Source organism: Cavia porcellus, unplaced genomic scaffold (genome assembly GCF_034190915.1).
Source record: "Cavia porcellus strain 051 isolate PalLab524CR breed Dunkin Hartley unplaced genomic scaffold, mCavPor4.1 scaffold_7, whole genome shotgun sequence".
Lineage (NCBI taxonomy): Eukaryota > Metazoa > Chordata > Mammalia > Rodentia > Caviidae > Cavia > Cavia porcellus.
Window position 1 is genome coordinate 21,727,374 of NW_026947490.1, and position 18,235 is coordinate 21,745,608.

At 51.3% G+C, this 18,235-nt stretch overlaps 1 protein-coding gene across 6 annotated transcripts in view; it reads left to right on the forward strand.

Annotated features, from left to right (window-relative positions):
- Nucleotides 1-17,953, forward strand: part of Grik5 (glutamate ionotropic receptor kainate type subunit 5) — a 55,772-nt gene extending 37,819 nt beyond the window's left edge. For 4 of the 6 annotated variants that reach the window (XM_063252177.1, XM_063252182.1, XM_063252179.1 and 1 more), the window contains 8 exons: nt 1,507-1,623; nt 1,812-1,921; nt 2,217-2,390; nt 10,044-10,209; nt 11,001-11,226; nt 13,000-13,128; nt 13,227-13,348; nt 16,972-17,953. In XM_063252177.1, coding sequence (XP_063108247.1) covers nt 1,507-1,623; nt 1,812-1,921; nt 2,217-2,390; nt 10,044-10,209; nt 11,001-11,226; nt 13,000-13,128; nt 13,227-13,348; nt 16,972-17,400 — 1,473 coding nt within the window. In that variant the 3' untranslated portion in view covers nt 17,401-17,953. The remainder of the gene's footprint in view (nt 1-1,506; nt 1,624-1,811; nt 1,922-2,216; nt 2,391-10,043; nt 10,210-11,000; nt 11,227-12,999; nt 13,129-13,226; nt 13,349-16,971) is intronic. The other 2 variants (XM_063252180.1, XM_063252178.1) reach the window with 1 other exon arrangement.
- The last annotated feature ends 282 nt before the right edge of the window (nt 17,954-18,235 follow it).

Consider the following 18,235-nt stretch of genomic DNA (forward strand, 5'->3'; position numbering starts at 1 on the left):
GCACAAACTGAGGCTCAGGGATGTGAAAGCTCTTGCCCAAGGTCCTGCTGTAAGCTGGGTTAGAGCCAAGGCTCCCTGCTTCTGCCTGCTCTGTCATGTGTGTGTGTGTGTGTGTGTGTGTGTGTGTGTGTGTGTGTGCATGCACATGTGCATGAGCTGGGCCCTGCTGGACTGCCCACTGAGTCTGTTCTGTTGAGCTGACATGTGAGTGGTGCATGCTGCTGCTTCAGTCTTGTCTTGGCACATGTTTGGGTGTGGGGTGTTGAGCACAGGTCAGTGGTGGCATGGACTGGCTGTACAGTCCTCGCACATGTAATGTGTGCGTGTTTTGGACTGCAAGAGGATATGTGAAATACAGGTTTTTTATTTTCTCCAGCCTTGTGTCTAGCCCTCAGCTGGCTGATGTCCCCTTGAGCCAGAGTGAATGTCCCTTTTAAATTAGCCAGTGTGGGCCGAGGATTTAGATCAGTGGCATAAGCCTCTGCCTGGCAAGTCATGAGTTTGATCCCCAGTACTGCAAAAAATAAATAAATACATTAACCAGCGCATTCTGAAAGGGGTTCAGGATATACCAGCCAACCCTCAGCCAATAGCCTTCAGTTGGTTCCATCCTTTTCTACTTTAGACCTGGACCTCAGCACCTCTGGCCCTGGGGACTGTGTATATCCTTCTCCAAGGTCTTGTCAGCTGAGCTGTTTCCTGGTCCTGGTGGCAGGAGGTGGCATCAAACATGTATATCACTAGTGTGTGCCAGGGTCAGGAAAATAGTGTTTATGCCCTTCCCTTGTAGTCTCTAGCTCCAGCTTTTACTCACTGGTACCTCTGCCTTTCTGAAACTCAGTTTCCTCATCTATCAAATGAGCTAGGCATGGCTCTGGCAGCTTGTAGGAGGAGTGTACAAGATAATCTGTGAAGTGCTATCCAGCATGGAACCTAGCACACAGTAAGCACTTAATAAACAGCACATAGTAGGCATTTAATAAATAGCACATGGTAAGTGCTTAGTAAATGGCACATAGTAAGTGCTTAATAAATAGTACATAGTAAGCACTTGATAAATGTCACCTGTTACTAAACAGTACTACAGAAGAGGTAAAACTAAGACCTGAAGTATTTATTTGTTGAAGTGGGACACCAACAGCGTGTTGGTGTCCAGACTCAGGCTGTCTGTATGACATTGGGGCAGGAAGAGGGGACGGTGTGAGTGGTGGGTTTTATAAAGCAGGGCCCTAATGATAAACTTGGTGGGAAGAGAGGACCGAGAAATGGCTGGGATGGGACAGCCACACAGGACAGAGGTGGCAGGTGGCTGTTATAACAGATGGCAGTCCAGAGGGCCTAGTTGGCTTCAGGTAGACTCCTGGAGCCAGTCCAGGTTGCCGGCTCCTTTTGATTTTTTTCTCTCTCCTCTTCACCCCTCTGTCTCAAAGGTAAGTGTGATCCTCTCTAACTGCCCATCTCTGTCTTCCACTCCTCCCCCTCTGCCCTTCCCTGCTTCCCCTCCAGCAGAAGGCAGACCTGGCTGTAGCTGCATTCACCATCACAGCTGAGCGCGAGAAAGTTATCGACTTCTCCAAACCCTTCATGACCCTGGGGATCAGCATCCTTTACCGAGTGCATATGGTACACTTCTCCTGGGGACCATGGGCTGCAGCCTGACCTGCAGGCTAGAGGCAGGGGCTGCAAGTGGAAGCTGGACTCCCACCAGACCTTGGATGGGGCTTTCTGGCTCATGGGTCCTTGGCAGGGGCAGAGGTGAATATATGGCTCAGGTTTGGGGCAGCTCTAGGTTTCACTCCCTCTCCCTACAGGGCCGCAAGCCTGGCTACTTCTCCTTCCTGGATCCCTTCTCCCCTGCTGTGTGGCTCTTCATGCTCCTCGCCTATCTGGCTGTCAGCTGTGTCCTGTTCCTGGCTGCCAGGTGAGTCCACAGCCTGCAGCCTGGGAAGGACAGGTGGGATGGAGGCACTGTCTGGGCCGTGCACCCGACTTGCACGTTTCCTCTTCTGCTGGATCCTCACTCTGGGGTGTTCGATCCCCTATACCTTCCTTCCTCTATTTCTTTCCTTGCCTATGTGCCTCTGCCCATCTCTGCCTTACTCCTCTTTTCCCATACCTCCCCTTCTTTCTTGATCACTTGTGACTCCATCTCTTTCCTCTATTTCTCTCCTTTCCCTCCACATCGTGGCCCCATCCACCTACCCATTTCTCCACAGGCTGAGCCCCTACGAGTGGTATAACCCCCACCCGTGTCTGCGGGCACGTCCTCACATCTTGGAGAACCAGTACACGCTGGGAAACAGCCTCTGGTTCCCTGTGGGGGGCTTCATGCAGCAAGGCTCAGAGATCATGCCCCGGGCACTGTCCACGCGCTGTGTCAGCGGAGTCTGGTGAGATGTTTTCTGTTTGCTATGGCAGGGCTGGGAGGGATCTCTGAGTTCTGGAGGCTGAGGGGACAGCTGTGTTCTCCCAGGGGGTTCCCTTTTCCTCACAATAAACTTTATGGTAGGGAATTGATTGAGGGAAGCTGAGCCCTAGTGTGACCACCACTATCTATGTGCCCGTGGGAGGCCATGCCCCCTCTCAATGCCTCAGTCTCCTCCATCTAAAAAAATAGAGATTAAAAAGGCTCATGTCTCAGCCGTAAGGATTCAATCAGGTATCACAGGATAGTGCTGGTTTACCTTGTGCTAACTTGAGGTGTTATAGGCACAAAGGACATTTCTGTTGCTCTCATGGACATTGCCTTGGTCACTGTAGAGTCCTGGACATGCCACAGCAAACCAGTAGCCTAGGCAGAACTGCCCCTAGAACAATTCCCAGGAAGCTCCATTTTGGGGCCGGCCATCAACAGTGAATGGTGACTGGCCCAGAATCTCAAGAAGTGGAGACTTAGATGTGAACACTTAAAACTTGGGTAAGTTCACTTACAGATCTGCAAGATCTTGTGGTAGTGGCCAGCATCTTCACAGGCATCAACCTCATCCCACACTGCCCTCTTCTACTGTCTGCCCAGGCCTTGCATTTGCTGCCCTGCAGTTGGCTACGGTTCGTACAACTCCTTTGCCTCATGCTCAGTAGGAATACAGAAAACAAATCTTAGGATGGGGAATGTCCTCCCTGTTCTATAGGTTAGAAGACCCAGGAAGGAGGAGTGGCTTATTAAAGAGTGTGCATTCAGCTGGAGGAAAGGCCAGGCTAGGACTGGGCCCACTCCTTGTGCTGGCCCTCAGAGCTGCCCAGGCCCAGCCTGGCCCTAAGGCCCACAATAGGTTTTCTGCGGCCCACCCAGCCACCTAGCCTAGAACACTGCCTCCTCACCTCTTCCCCATCAAGTGCCTGCACCTGTGGACCTGTCCAACCCCTCCATGTGCCAGCACTCAAGGAAGAGTCAGTCCTGTCCCTGCCCCCTAAAGACAGAGGAGCTGAGACTGTGCAAGTGAACGCAGAAACACCGGATGTCACATTTTATTTAAAGGTTATGTCTCAAAGACACTGTGGGGTTTTTCTTTTTGTTTTTTTGGTACTGGGAATAAAACTCAAGATCAAGCAAAGCAGGTGCTGTGCCACTGAGCTATATCCCTGGACTGACATTGTCAAGTTTTAAATTTGTTCAAGACTAACCTTAATAGGTGACAGGTTTTCCTCTCTCCCAGCTAAGCGGAACTAACTGCCATATGGCAGTCATTTGCAATTCCCTTGGTCCACTGGCTTTGAAACTTTCAAGTCTTAATGATTTTTAAATGTTTTTGAATTTGCATCCTTTCTAATGGTACCCCTGTATTTCTGTCCTGTGGCTGGAAAAAAATATCGTTTAAAACAACACAGATGGGGCCGGGGATTTAGCTCACTGGCACAAGTGCCTGCCTGGCAAACACAAGATTGTGAGTTTGATCCCTGGTACCAAAAATCAAAAAACAAAAACCCACAGATGTATTATCTAACAGTTCCGAAGGTCATAAGTCCAAAAGAGGCTAAAATCGAATTGTTGGCAATGCGGTTCAGTCTGGAGCCTCCTGGGGTGAAGCCTTTTCTTTCCCTTTTGCGGCTTTTGGAAGCCATTTACATTCTTGGCTCAAGGCCCCTGCCCACCTGAAAGCCAGAAATGTAACACCTTCAAATTCCTAACTCTGACTTCCTGTTCTGCTCAGAAGGACCCTTGAGAGTCTCTTGGGCAACTTGAACGTTGTCTCTCATCTCATCCTCACCCTTTGATCACATCTCACTCACGTCACTTGATTGCACCTGTGAAGTCTCTTCCAGGAGTTCGTGTTTTCCAGGAGTTAGGAAGCAGACATCTGGTGTGGGAAGGGGTTTATTCAGCTACCACACACCCTAAACGGAACATCTTTATATTGTCAACATAATGATGCATCAGATGCCTGTAAGATGCATTACTGAGAAATAGTCAGGGAGTAGTGAGGAAACAACAGAGAATCCAGACTGAGTCCTAAAGGCCAGCACAGAGTCACCCACACCAAGCAGAGGGACACTCATTCAGAGAGGAGGGGAGAGGGCTGTGTAAGGAGGTGGCTAAGAGAGGGCTCGAGGAGCACTGCTGTGACAAATCTAGCCTGATTCCCACTTCAGGTCGGGGGACCAGTGGTGTCCCCTACCCCATCTGTTTTAGTAGCACTCTTGTGACTTTGCACTGAGCTATATCCAAAGTCCTTTAAAGGTTTTTGTTTGTTTTTTCTTTGTTTTTCATTTGTTTTTCCTGGACCGGTCTTGCTGAGTCACTAAGTTGTCCTGGCTGAGCTTGGATCGAAGCACCTGCCTCAGTGTTACAGCATGCTGGAGTTGCAGGCATGTGCCACTGCCCCTGGCTGAGCAGCCCTTTCTGGCTCTTGATCAGGGAACCTCTCCCCAAGAATGGAGAATCGTGCCTTCTAGTTGCATATTCTCGCTCACCTCGCTGACACCTAGGAAGCGCCTGGTCATGCGCCCTCCTTTGGCACCTTTCTGCACTCCATGTTCTCCCATTTGTTTGTTCATTTGACAGATGTGTGTCTCCAGATGTGACCCCAGTACAGTGACTTAGCAGGCCAGGTCCCTGTCCTTTTAAGACTGACATTCCAGAGGTGGGGTGACAGGGAGTTTGGTACCGCCACCCTCAGGTGCTTTGCTGGCACCTGACCCACATCAGCCCAGCTGGAACCTGCTTCCCGGGCCCCTGGACTTCAATGCCCACACATCCCACAGCCATGCCCACCCTTTAGGACAGTTCAGCCCTGGATGCCAGTGTTTCCAAAGCTTCTCTCTGACCACATGCCCATCTCTCCAGACCGCCTCGTGGTCACTCCCTTAACTAAGTCCCTTGACCTCCTTCTCCCTGTTCTCTGAGCTCTGCTCACCTTCATGGCCTCCTATCTCCAGGTAAGCTCCTCAGCCCTCTTGTCAGCCCCTGTCCTCAGCCCTTCCCCAGGCCCTCCTTCCCTCACATCCTTCCGCAAGAAAACTCCAGAACTTCAGATCATGCCACACTTGGCCTCTCCCCTCCGCCCATCCCTGACGCCCCAGGATGGAGTGAGACTGCTTATTCATACATTCAATCCCTGTCTTACCCGCAGGCAGTCTGTGTCAGTAGTCACCTCTTTCTGCAGACTCTGTCCTTGCTCCTGGGCTGCTGTGTCCTCTCATCTCTGGCTACGTGGTCCTCAGCTTCATTTTGCTATGGATTGCTTTTCTCCTTGGTGTTGCTCACATGACCCGCTGCACACCAGTGATGGCTCAATATGCACACCTAATGCCCTCTTTTTTTAAAAAAAAATTTTGTTAATACTTGTTTGCAGTACATGTGATTACATTCATTGTGGAGTTGGTCCCTGCTCATAATGCATCTTAATTCTTTTTATATCTCTTTCCTCCTGCCTCTCTCCATTTCCTAATGTGCGAAACAGTTTTTTAAATATTTCTTTTCCTATCCTGAGCTGAAATTCAAAGGTAATATATTTATCTACACATATAATTTTTTTTAAAAAATCAGTATGATATCCTAATTGTAATATGAAGGAGAAAAAAAAGAAAATCTACAATAATATGATAGCAGTACATAAATGCATGGGTGTGGCTGCTCCAGAAGACAAAATGCAAAGTTTGGAATGATGAAAAGTAAGATCGTTTGTTAATTTTTTTTGGTCTTTTTAAGACAGGGTCTTGGTATGAGTTCAGGCTAGCCTTAAACTTACATTGTAGCCCAGGTAGGTCTCAAACTTGCAGTGATCCTCCTGCGTTGGCCTCCCAAGTGCTGGGATTACAGGCATACACCACCACATCTGGCTTATTTATTAAAACTGACTGACACTTGTTATTGGACACTTGGAAATAGTTGGCAAATGAGTGTGTTTGTGCAGATACAAGTCACGGTGAACATGATGACTTGCTAATGCATGTGGTCCAAGCATCTTGACTTGGGGACTTAAATACAGGTGGAGTAGTTGTCTGAGATGTGACTTCCCAACACGGGGAATTGGGAAAGTCCCACACAAAATAGCATCTGGTTCCTCAATCTGAACAAGAGATGCATTTCTGGAGATTTTAATTTTATGTTATAACCATGCAAAAAATACCTGAGTTTTCTTGTACCACGGAGCCGCCGTACTGGCTGTGACTACCTAAGCATAGTACTGACTGGTAGTCATGTACTCTGTTGTTCAAACTGACATCCCACTCCTGCAGTGTCATTCCCAAAAGGACAGGAACCTGGCTTGCTGAGTCCTTGTGCTGAGGTCACATCTGGAGACTCACATCTGGAGACACACATCTGTCAAGTGAGCAGATGTGTGGGAGGACTTGGGAGTGTAAAAGAGAGTGTTCCTGGAGCCATCGGAACTAATGAGGAAGCATGACCAGGGGCTTCCTGGGTGACCTGCTGGAACCACCCTAACCAGCAGAGTCCCCTCACTTCACCACCTCCCCTGCTCCTCCCACTTACACCCCGCCAGCGACCACCACTCTGCACATTCCTTTGGGGTCATTGCTCCCACTCCCAGGCTTCCTAGCTATCTAGCTGTACATCCAAACTGCTCATGTATCCAGCCAATTTGGGCTGCTCCTCCTGGCTGCCTGACAGGCAGGTCCAAACTCTACATATTTGCTCTCCAGTCTGACTCCTCATCTGTGCTCCCCCTGCTGTCTCTTGGCAAGTGGACCTGTCATCACTCTCCTGTCCAATTGCCACCACCAGTCAGCCAGGCTGCATCCTCAAGGGCTAGCATGGTGTCTGGTGGGTACCAGCCCTGGATAATTTTGTCTTGAGCAAATGATAACATTGACCCATGGGGTAGTTCTGGAGAGGCTTGGTTTCCAGAGAGTTTGTGTCATCCCCTGTCTTGTGGGTTTGAGTTTGGGTTTTGTTTTACAGGAAGCTGTATTATTATCCTTCTGTCAAGCTCTACAGTACACCCAGTGCCTTGCAGTTTGCAGAGGCCACTTGCTAGTTTGACTGTTATTTATCCTGGCTGGAGATTGGGACCCAGGAGGCCCTCAGTCTCTCTGTCTTCAGCCCCTCAGTTTTGCGTGGCTCTTCTTACTTGCCAAGCGTGAGAACAGAGAGGGCTGCCCCACAGTTCTGCAGCCAGCCTGGTGGGCGCCTCCCCTCCCAAATCAGTCTTGGGTCACTGAGACAATAAGAGCAGACACTTAGCAAGGCATGGTAGCACATGCCTCTAATCCCAGTACTCTAGGAGGCTGAGGGAGAATAATGTCCGGTTCAAGCTCAGCCCCAGCAACTTGGTGACTCAACAAGAGCTTATCTCAAAACAAAAAAAACAAAGGACCTCGGACGTAGCGCAGTGTGAAGGTCCTGAGTTCAAGTCCCCAGTGCCCCTCACACCCATAGATACTCTGTGTGCTGGATTGACTCTTCACAAAACTCCACGAAGAAGGGCCCATATTTGTACTTGCCTCAGAGTAAGAAAACAAAACTCAGTTCCAAGGTCATCCATCTGCACAGTAGTTGAGCCACGATTTGGGGATTTTCCAGAGATCTTTCTATTACTGATTCCTAATTTAGTTCTGTTGCAGTCAGAGTGCCTCTGTAACACTCTAATCCTGTTAAATTCAGGGACTTGTCTCACGGCTGAGCATAGGGTCTGTCCTGGTGACCATTCTGTGTATACTGGTTCTGGGCGTGTATTCTGCTCTTGTTGGGTGTAGTTGCTCTAAAGTGTCAGCAAGGCCCAGTGGGTTATGCTAGGCTTCTAGATCCTTACTGATTTTCTGTCTGCTTGTCCTAATAATACTTAAGAGAGGAGTGTTGAGATCTCTGCTTATAATTACAAATAAATTGTGTGTTTTTCTTTTTAGTTCTTTCAATTTTTGCTTCATGAATTTTGAGGCTCTGTAATTAGATACATAAATGTCGCAGATGGTTATTCCCTCTTTGTTTTTTGAGATACTGGGGATGGGACTCAGGGACTCTCCCAATCTAGGGGCCTCACTTATGGTCAGTCTTGGTTTTGTTTTTGTTTTTTTTTTTGGTACCAGGGATTGAACTCATACCCTTGCGCTTGCCAGGAAGGCACTTAGGCCACTGAGCTAAAGCCCTGGCCATGGTCAGTCATTTCTGCTCTTGTTATTTTTGTTTTGGATGGACTCTTTTGCTGTCTTCAATTTCACTGATCTTTTCTACTGCAGTATCTATTCTGCGTAATCCTGTCCAGTAAATTTTTGGGTATTATGTATTTTATCCCTAAAAGTTTCCTTTACTTCTTTTTTTATGTATTCCATTTTCTTCCTCATTATTTTCATATTTTTCTGCATATTTCCAGCATTCCAGTTGTATTTATAATAGCCGTTTTAATGTACTTCCATGGCTTTTCCATCATGTCTGTCCATTCTGGGTCAGTTTTACTTAAGGGATTTCTCTCTTGGCTGTAGGTCGTATCTTCCTTTGTAGATTTGGGCATTTTTTAACTAGTTAACATGCACTATGAATTTTCTGTTGTTTACATTGTGGAGCATGTTTGTTAGGGTCTTGTACTTCTGGCTGCCAGTGTAGCTGAGTAGTAGAGCATGTGCTTAGCACCACCAAAACAAACAAACAAAACCATTCCAAGTGTCCTGGGCTTTTGCTGGCATTGACTTGTGAATTATTTTGATCTGCTGAGGCCTGTTTTAAGCTCTTGTCGGCCAGGCCTGGTGTAGCCTTTCTTCTCGGGCCCACTTAGCCCAATTTCTAGAATGTTGCACTTGCTTCCCTAATGAGTGTCTCATATATTTAGTGATAGTGCTTCTTTGGCTCAAGAAGCTCAAACAATTCCCAGTCCTTGGTAAACGCTAGGAATTGTTCTCTCCTGGAAAGTTCTTCTTTTTTGGCTCCATGGAGCTTCACCCTATACCACTCACAGATTGATATTCAGCCAGAGACTCAAGGGGACTGTCCTTTTCTTTGTAGTTCCCTCTTCTCCGATATTTGGTCCTACAGATCCCAGCCATCTTGCCCCCTGATATGCCGTCTTTGATCCCCATCTCAAAACTGCAGGATTGCTGGGCTACTTTTTTTTTGGCTTGGATTTCCTTTTGTGCTGCAGTTTGTAAGTTAAATGGAGCAAAACAGCCTGATAGGGGCTGGGGATTTAGCTCAGCGGCATAAGCACCTGCCTTGAAAGCAGGCAGTCGTAAAGTCGTTAGTTCGATCCCCGGTACCAATAAAAACGAAAAAGCCAAAAAAAAAAAAAAAAAAAAACCAAACCAGCCTGATAAGGCTCCCCTTTTACTTTTCTTGGAGATCACAATCCTGTGATGTCTCTTGTCCTCTGTCTTTAGTAGTTATTATATTTGGTCCATTTTTCTAGCTGTCTTCAGCAGGAAAGTATGTCAGGACCACATTATTCTCATATCTGAAAGTAGAAGTCTCTGGAAACAATATGTAAACTGAGGGGGTCTGGCTTTAGAATTGTGGCCTGTCCACTGGTCAGCAGTCACTGATCACTTCGAATGTCAGGGCCACGGTGGTAGAGGGAGGCACCATCAGTGGGCACACGGTCATTGTCAAGGTGGCAGGGATGGCTCCAGCCTGTAGCTCACCCCTCCCCCCTCAGGTGGGCCTTCACCTTGATCATCATCTCCTCCTACACGGCCAACCTAGCCGCCTTCCTCACCGTGCAGCGTATGGAGGTGCCCGTGGAGTCGGCCGATGACCTGGCGGACCAGACCAACATTGAGTACGGCACCATCCACGCTGGCTCCACCATGACTTTCTTCCAGGTGGGGCCACCCCAATCCTCCCTGCCATGCACGTAGCTCCAAGTGGGACTAGGTGGAGCCTCCATGGTAGTCAGGGAGGCTGGAGAGCAGAAGATACACTCCTGCTCTCCTGGGAGCATTGCTGTTTGGCTGGGGACCTAAGCCTTCAGTGGAAGCATGGGAACAGATGTGGGACCTGAGTTTGAATCGGTGCCATTCAGTATAGAACAAGCAAGTGAGGAGGCTGCTAAAAGGGTTGGGGCTAGGACCATGGCCAGCAGAGAGGAAGAAGGTCCCTGCAGGGTGAAAGGAGTTTAACCCCTTGTATTTGGGATGATGGGAAGGAAAGGAAAGGAAAGCAAGCCTGGCAAAGGTCAGAGATTTAGAAGCCTCAGAAGCCAGGGTAAGCATGCACTAAGACTGGACCCTGCACCTGAGCAGGTGGGAGCAAGAAGTGACCATTAAAGTTAGAAATTTCCTTGAAGCTGGGTTGGGGCCCACCAGTTGTCAAGAGGAAGCCACAGCTGAACAGAGACCACAGGCTGGAGGGTTAGAGGAGACGAGGTGGCGGTAAACTCCTGAGTTTCCCAGGCAGAGATTGGGAGGCTGCTATGTCAACAGGGGTGCAGTGGGGCACCCAGGAAGAAAGGGTATGGGGAACACCTTAAACAGTCTGTTCTTTCTCCTCTATCTTCAGTTCATTATGTCTTCCTCTACTTTCCTCACTCTCTCAGGGTGAGGGAGACGCCCCAGGGAAAAGGACAGGGGTGCGGAGGCCCTTACCTATCTTCCCTTATGCTTCCCCTGCCCAGAATTCGAGGTACCAGACGTACCAGCGCATGTGGAACTACATGCAGTCAAAGCAGCCCAGCGTGTTTGTCAAGAGCACCGAGGAGGGCATTGCCCGTGTCCTCAACTCCCGCTATGCCTTTCTGCTGGAGTCCACCATGAACGAATATCATCGGCGCCTCAACTGCAACCTCACCCAGATTGGGGGCCTCCTCGACACCAAGGGCTACGGCATCGGCATGCCACTGGGTACGGCCGCAGCACGGTGTGGAACGGGGCCCTGTGCCTCCGGAGCTGAGATGCGTGAGCAGGCTGGGGCCAGGCCAGGCTCGTCCTTAGGCAGGCCAGGGGTGTTGTAGTTGGCATCAGGTGTCCTCACCGTCCTGAACCTCTGTACTCTCCACCTGGAAAGTGAGCGGTCAGTCCCAGCCTCTCAGGTTGTTGGGGGAATCTAGGGACTCTATGTGTATGGCTCAGTACATGTGAATCATGGGCCTTGCTGTCTTCCACTATTGGCCCAAGGGCCCTCTGAGGGTGAAGACTTGGTTTTATTTGCTTCATATGTTGTGAATCAGGCCCACAGCTGAGCAGGTCCTCAGAAAATCCTGGACAGGTGGGAGAGAAGAAGGACCATAGTAAGATCTGCAGGGTTATGCCTGTTTATTCTTTAGGACATGAATCCATTACCAACTTTTCTCCACTTTTCTTTTTCAATACTAGGAATTAACTCAGGGAGCCCTTTGCACCGAGCCCTTTATTTATTTTTTATTTTGAGACAGCTAAATTGCTAAATTTCCTCGTTGGTCTTGAACTTGTGATCCTCCTACCTCAGCGTCCCAGTGTTGGTATTATAGGTGTACTCCACTGTGCCCACCTGGCATTTTGGCTTTTAAAAATCATCTATGTCCTGATGGTGCCTGCATCAGTAGCCTGTGATTGTACAGCAAATCACCCAGACCCTAGCAGCTTTGCAGGAGACTTGACATTGTCGCTGGAAGGAGTGTAGCCTGGTGCTTTAGAGATAGGCTCTGGAGTCACACCAACCTTCATTCAGATCCCCCTTTGCTCCCTGACTCAGTGTATAACCTTAGGAAAGAGAACTACCTCCTCATTCAGAAGTAGCTGCCCTGGGGGGCAGTGTCTGCCTCAGGGTCATTGTGAGACTTAAATGAATTTCTGTAAACCCAGGGTCTAGCGTGGAGGAAATGCCTGATAAATATTAATCACCACACTCACCCATATCCCTACTTTTTGGCCTCTGGTAGGTGCTCAAGAAGCATCTTAGAAAGAAATGAAGGAAGGAAGTACAGGCAGGGTGTGAAGGGGCCCAAGGGTGGTTGATGGGGAAAACATGAAAGCGAGGAGGAAAGAGGAGGGGAAGACAGGGATCGTTCTGTTGGCAAATGGGTCTGCTGCACTTGCTCTACACTGGACTCTGGGCCAGCACAGCAGCTACTGCCATGCCTCAGCCTTGCTGCCTGTGAGCCAGTGGACAGCAGAGACTGAGAACACAGAGCCGTGTCCTGTGAGCTGCAAGGTGTGTCAATATTCTGGCACAAGTGCAGGAGAAAAGACTGACAGGAAGTGGGGTGCTTGGTGCCATTAAAATAAAGTGCTTTTAGAAGACTGCACCGCCAGCACTGAGCAAAGAGACCTGAATGATGAGGGAGAGGTTGTTCCAGCAGAGCCGAAGGTCCTAAGGTGGGACTTTGTTTGGCAGATTTGGGAACCTGCCAGGCCATTGTGCTAGAGCTGAGAGAGCCTTGAGCAGGGACCACTGAGAGTGGTGGCCTTTGGTCAGCCAACAGAAGGCCTCCATCTAGCAGCAGTGGGGAGCCACGGCAGAGGTCTCACCAAGGCAAGGCCTGCTCTGCTGCTCCCGAACAGCCTCTCTGGCTGTGTGTGAAGAGACTAGGAAGAGGCAGCAGGGAAGCGTCGGCACTTGACAGACTTGGGAGGAGGCAGTTGGGGTTTAGCACGGGCAGGGCCCCAACAGCACCCCTTCTTGTGTGCCTGGCCCAGGCTCCCCATTCCGGGATGAGATCACACTGGCCATCCTGCAGCTCCAAGAGAACAACCGGCTGGAGATCCTGAAGCGCAAGTGGTGGGAGGGGGGCCGGTGCCCCAAGGAGGAGGACCATCGAGCTAAAGGTCAGCCACCCCCACCTGCAGCGTGCCCCACCTGAGGACCCCCTCGCGGCCACCATGCCCACACAGCCCCAACCCTGTGGCTCTCCCCTGCCCCCCAGGTTTGGGCATGGAGAACATTGGCGGCATCTTTGTCGTGCTCATATGTGGCCTCATCATTGCTGTCTTCGTGGCTGTTATGGAATTCATCTGGTCCACACGGAGGTCAGCAGAGTCCGAGGAGGTGAGAAGGTTGGCAGAATGGGGTCAGGGAGAGAAGGACCCCAGACCTGAGACATGTGAAGGCTGTGGCACTGGGAGCCAAAGCCAGCAGACGGTGGGCATCTGGAGAGGGGGGAGGCACGCAAGGGGGAGAAGGAACCTAGGGAGCCAAGAGGTGAGAGGACTCCTGGGGCAACAGAAGTCCCAGGAGAGGTGAAGACAGCGGACAGGGGGACAGAGAGACCAGTGCATGAGAAAGCACAGAGAACAGGAAAGCCCAGGAAGCAATATGATACAGGGAAAGGGGGTGACAAGGCACAGAGGGGTATAGGGAGCCACAGAAGTGGTAAAGCAAGGAGAGAAACAAGGGACAAGAACAGAGCTGAGCTGAGCAGCCCTATGCTGTCAGAGCCATTGCTTCCAGAGTTCCCTGGGTGCTGCCAGGTTCTCCCCTTGCATTTCTGGACCATTATTGTTTTCACCCCCAAGACTGTTAGCCCCTCCAGCCTCTATCTGCCACCACCCCCGACCACGTATCAGGCTTGGAGCCTGCTCTGGAGACCTACAGCCTGCATTCTTTTCCCCTTGGTCCATTTACTCCTCAGAAGGTTCCCGACCTGAGAACAGCCCTCCATCTCTCTCCTGTTCTCCTCCACCTCAGCCATTGTCCCTCTGTCAGACTGAGCCATCAAGGCTGTCTGGACCCCAGTGCTCCCAGATACTGTGCTACCTCATCTCTCTGCTGCTTCAGTCTCCAAGGGCTCTATCTCTCTTCCCTTTGCAGTGTTTTCCCTCCAATTCATTCCTGGGCCTGCTCCAATTCAGCTTCTGTATCCACCACTCTGTTCTTTTCACTGGCACCCTCCACATCTGGTATCCAGTGCCTGAGCCTCGGGCTTCATTTCTGTGAAGGGCAGCAGGCTGCATACTATTCATTATTTATTATTCTCTAGCTTCAACACCCTTTGTTTCTGCTTGCTGTTCTCTCCTCCTCCCTCTCTGGCTACTCCTTCCTAGGCTCCTTTGTCCTGTCCCTCTTTCTCCCCAGCCTCTTTGTCGTGGGAGGTCCCAGGGCTCCATCCTCATATTGCTTCTCTTTCTCCATTTGTCCCATGAATGGCTTTTACCACCATGGTGTACTGATGACTCTGGTATTACCTTTCATTGCTACTATAACAAATTAACAAGCCGGGCATGGTGGCGCATGCCTGTAATCCCAGCATTTGGGAGGCTGAAGCAGGAGGATGGATGCAAATTCAAGACCAGTGTGTACTACAAAGTGAGTTTAGAGTTCTGCATAATGAGACCCTGTCTGAAAAAGACCAAAACAAACAAACAAGCAAAATTAACAGGTTTAAGATAGCAATCTTGTATCAGTTCAGTTTCAGGGACCAGGAACTGAAAGCAGCTTATGGTTGGTCCTCTGAGTCGCTGGTGAGGTCACAGTCATGATGTTGGCCGTGGCTGCTATGGTCTAAAACAATGATGGCAAACCTTAGAGACCGAGTTCCCAAACTGCAACCCAAAACTCACTCATTTATTGCAAAGTGCCAACGCTGCAATTAAGCCTGAATACTGTAATTAAACTCCACACACATGGCTCACACACCAACAGAGAGGGCACGAGGTGCCCACCGCGGCACACCTGCCACAGGTTCACCACCACTGGTCTAAAGACTGCTGGGACTGCAGTGTCCCCTTGCACAATTTCGCACTGTCTCGAATGTACCCATCGGACTTTGATTGATGACACAGAGGCCAGTGCCATTGAAAGGAGATTCTTATTATTTATGTTTCCTGGGACGAGGCAAAACAGCACAGGGGGGAGACACCAGATCTGGTCAGAAGGCAGTGAGAAGGAGGAAAAAGGCAAGACAGGAAACATCGCTCAGGATCCGCCTGTCTGAGTCCTGTCCGTCTCAGGAATCTGAACTCCAGAGCTGTTTCTAGTTGTTTTGTAGCTGCCTGGATCGATTTAGGGCAGGATAAATATTGGTGGTGTGTGAAATTAGGTAAAATGGGTGGTTGGGGTACAGCATCAATATGGTTTGGTTTGCATATGAAAGGTGGCTGAGCGCTTTGCTATCTAGGATTTGGCTACTTCTAGGAGAAGCACTGTCTTTCTAGCCTGTGAAATTTTTAAAATGTCAAAGCATGAAAAAACACATGATGAATATACTCAAGGGCAGCTGGCAGGAGGCCTCAGTTCCTCAAACAAGAACCTCTTCATGGGGCTGCCTGAGTGTCCTCAGGCCATGGCAGCTGATGCCCTGCAGAGCAAATGACCCAAGTGACACAGCAAGGCAGGCGTCAGATTTGCAGACAACCTAGGCATATTCTGTTGGTCACACAGATCAGCCCTGATTCAGTGGGAGAGATGATCACATGAGAGTGTGATGACCAGAGTGTAGAAACTCAGAAGCTGCCTACCATAATTCCCTGAGCTGGGGTTTGTAAATTTAGCTCCATACCTGTCATTACCACGTGGACGTGTGATATGTGCATAATGTTATACTTTGGGCCCTGGTCCCCCCCACACACACACACACACAAGGCAATGCCAGCCTCCCAGTTGTTCATGTAGAGTTATCTTTCACTCCTTTCTCTTTCACAGTCTCTTAGTAAATCCTGTTGGTTCCACCTTTACCATATACCCAGAGTCTGGCTTCTGCTCACAAGCTAGTGTCCAGCCACCAGCACGTCCTGCATGGGTTGTCACAGTTCCCTCTGTGGGCTTCCTGCTCTTGCCCTCGGCTTCTTTGCAACCTGTAGCAATCCCGTGGAAACCCTGCAGTCCTTTACTTCAGTCTCCTCAGTAGCTCCCATCTGATTTCCAAGGACTACAGGCCTTACCAGAGCAGGCCCCGGCGCCTCTGACCTCATCTGCCCTCTCTCTCCTTTTGCACCGCCATGCCTGTCTCTGACCTGAGCTGATTCCTTGGACCTGCCAAGCTCCTCCCACCTCCATCTTGCTCTGTTTCTGCCCACGTGGCCTCCTCCCAGGGCCTGCACGAGCTTGCCCAGTAGTTCCCTAAAGGCTTTTGTCAGCAAGGCCATCTTAACTGTCCTGGCTCATAATTCAGCATCGCTTGATCCACACCACCTACCTCTCTTCCCTACCTTATATTCTCTAAAGCACTCATCAGCGTCCGACATACTGCATACACTGAGGTATTTATTTTCTGTATGCATGCACACTTGACCATAACTTCACCAAGGGCTGGGATTTGTTTTGTTCCTTGCTGGATCCCCCAGGGCAAGGACAGCATCTGGAACACAGTAGGCACTCAGTGATCTGCCTTGCAGGGACGAGTTTCTCATCAGAAAACTTAAGACGTGAAGACGAGAAATTACAGGAGCTTTCCTAAGTGAAGGGCAGGTTCAGGGACAAACGCAAGAAGGAAGACGGAGCTGGAGAGTGGAGACAGAAAAGAGGCGACGAAGGACTGAGTGAAGAGTCCTGGGACTGGAGAGGGTGGAAGAACACAAGCTAAAAAAGGGATTGGGGTGGAGAAGGGGGAGGTGCAGAGGGAAAGGGCGAGGGGAGTGGGGATGCGCAGAGGCGAGCTAGCAGGGAAGGAAGCCTGAGAGAAGGGCGGCGGGGAGCGCTCCCCACGGTGGCCCTGATGCCCCGCGTGCCTCCAGGTGTCGGTGTGCCAGGAGATGCTGCAGGAGCTGCGCCACGCCGTGTCTTGCCGCAAGACGTCGCGTTCCCGCCGGCGCCGGCGCCCGGGCGGCCCGAGCCGGGCCCTATTGTCCCTGCGTGCCGTCCGCGAGATGCGGCTCAGCAACGGCAAGCTTTACTCTGCCGGCGCGGGCGGGGACGCGGGCGGCGCGCACGGGGGCCCGCAGCGCCTCCTGGACGACCCGGGGCCGCCCGGTGGACCCCGACCCGCCGCCCCCACCCCCTGCACGCACGTGCGCGTCTGCCAGGAGTGCAGGCGCATCCAGGCGCTGCGGGCCTCGGGAGCCGGCGCGCCCCCGCGTGGCCTGGGCGCCCCTGCCGAGGCCACCAGTCCGCCCCGGCCGCGACCTGGCCCTGCCGGCCCCCGCGAGCTGGCCGAGCACGACTGACCACGGGCGGGGCCGGGCAGGCGCCCGGACTGACCACAGGGACGGGGCCCGCCCCAGGCCCCGGCCGCCCCCGCTGTCTCAGGGGGCGGAGGACAGGACTTGGGGCCGGGAGCCCCGGACGCCGCGATTTTGCCTTGGGTTCCCGACGAAGTCCAAGGCCGGGCGCCGGAGCTGGCCTGCGCCCCCTAGCGGACTCACAAGAGCGCGCCGCGAGCGCCCGCACTCCGCACCCCGCGCGGAGGCCAAAAGAGCACAGGAGCCGAGGACTCCAGGGCCCAGGACTGCGGGGCTGCTCCCGAAAACCGGGAACACCACATCCAGGAACTGCTCAGGCGCCCCAAGACTTGACGCGAGCCTTCACACTGCTGGAGGTGGGGAGCACCTCTGGACAGATGGGTGTCCCGTGGCACCCCACCGCTCTTTCTTTTTTGCGGGGGAGAAACCTCGAAATTTCTATGAGAACCCCCCCAGGAAGGGGTCAGTTGGGCCCCTACCCTTCCCCATGCCACATCTCAGTCCCTGTTGGAATAAAAAAAGAACAAAAACCCCAAAACTGGGGACACCGGGTCTCGTTTCCTGGGGGTAGGAGGGTGTTAGAGGCTTTTGGAACCACAGCCTTGAGGGTGACTCCACCCACGGCCCTGCCTGCAGCCATCAGGTCAGCCTAGGCCCCAGCAGCTGGAGCCCCTCCATTGACCTCCTCTCAGGACAGGGAGTCTGCGACAGGGACCCCGAGACAGGTGGAGCGATGCGGGGCTCTGGAGAGGCGAAGATGGGGGGCAACAGAAACACGGAGAGAAACCAAACGGGGTTCAGAAAGGGAGGGCCAGTGAGC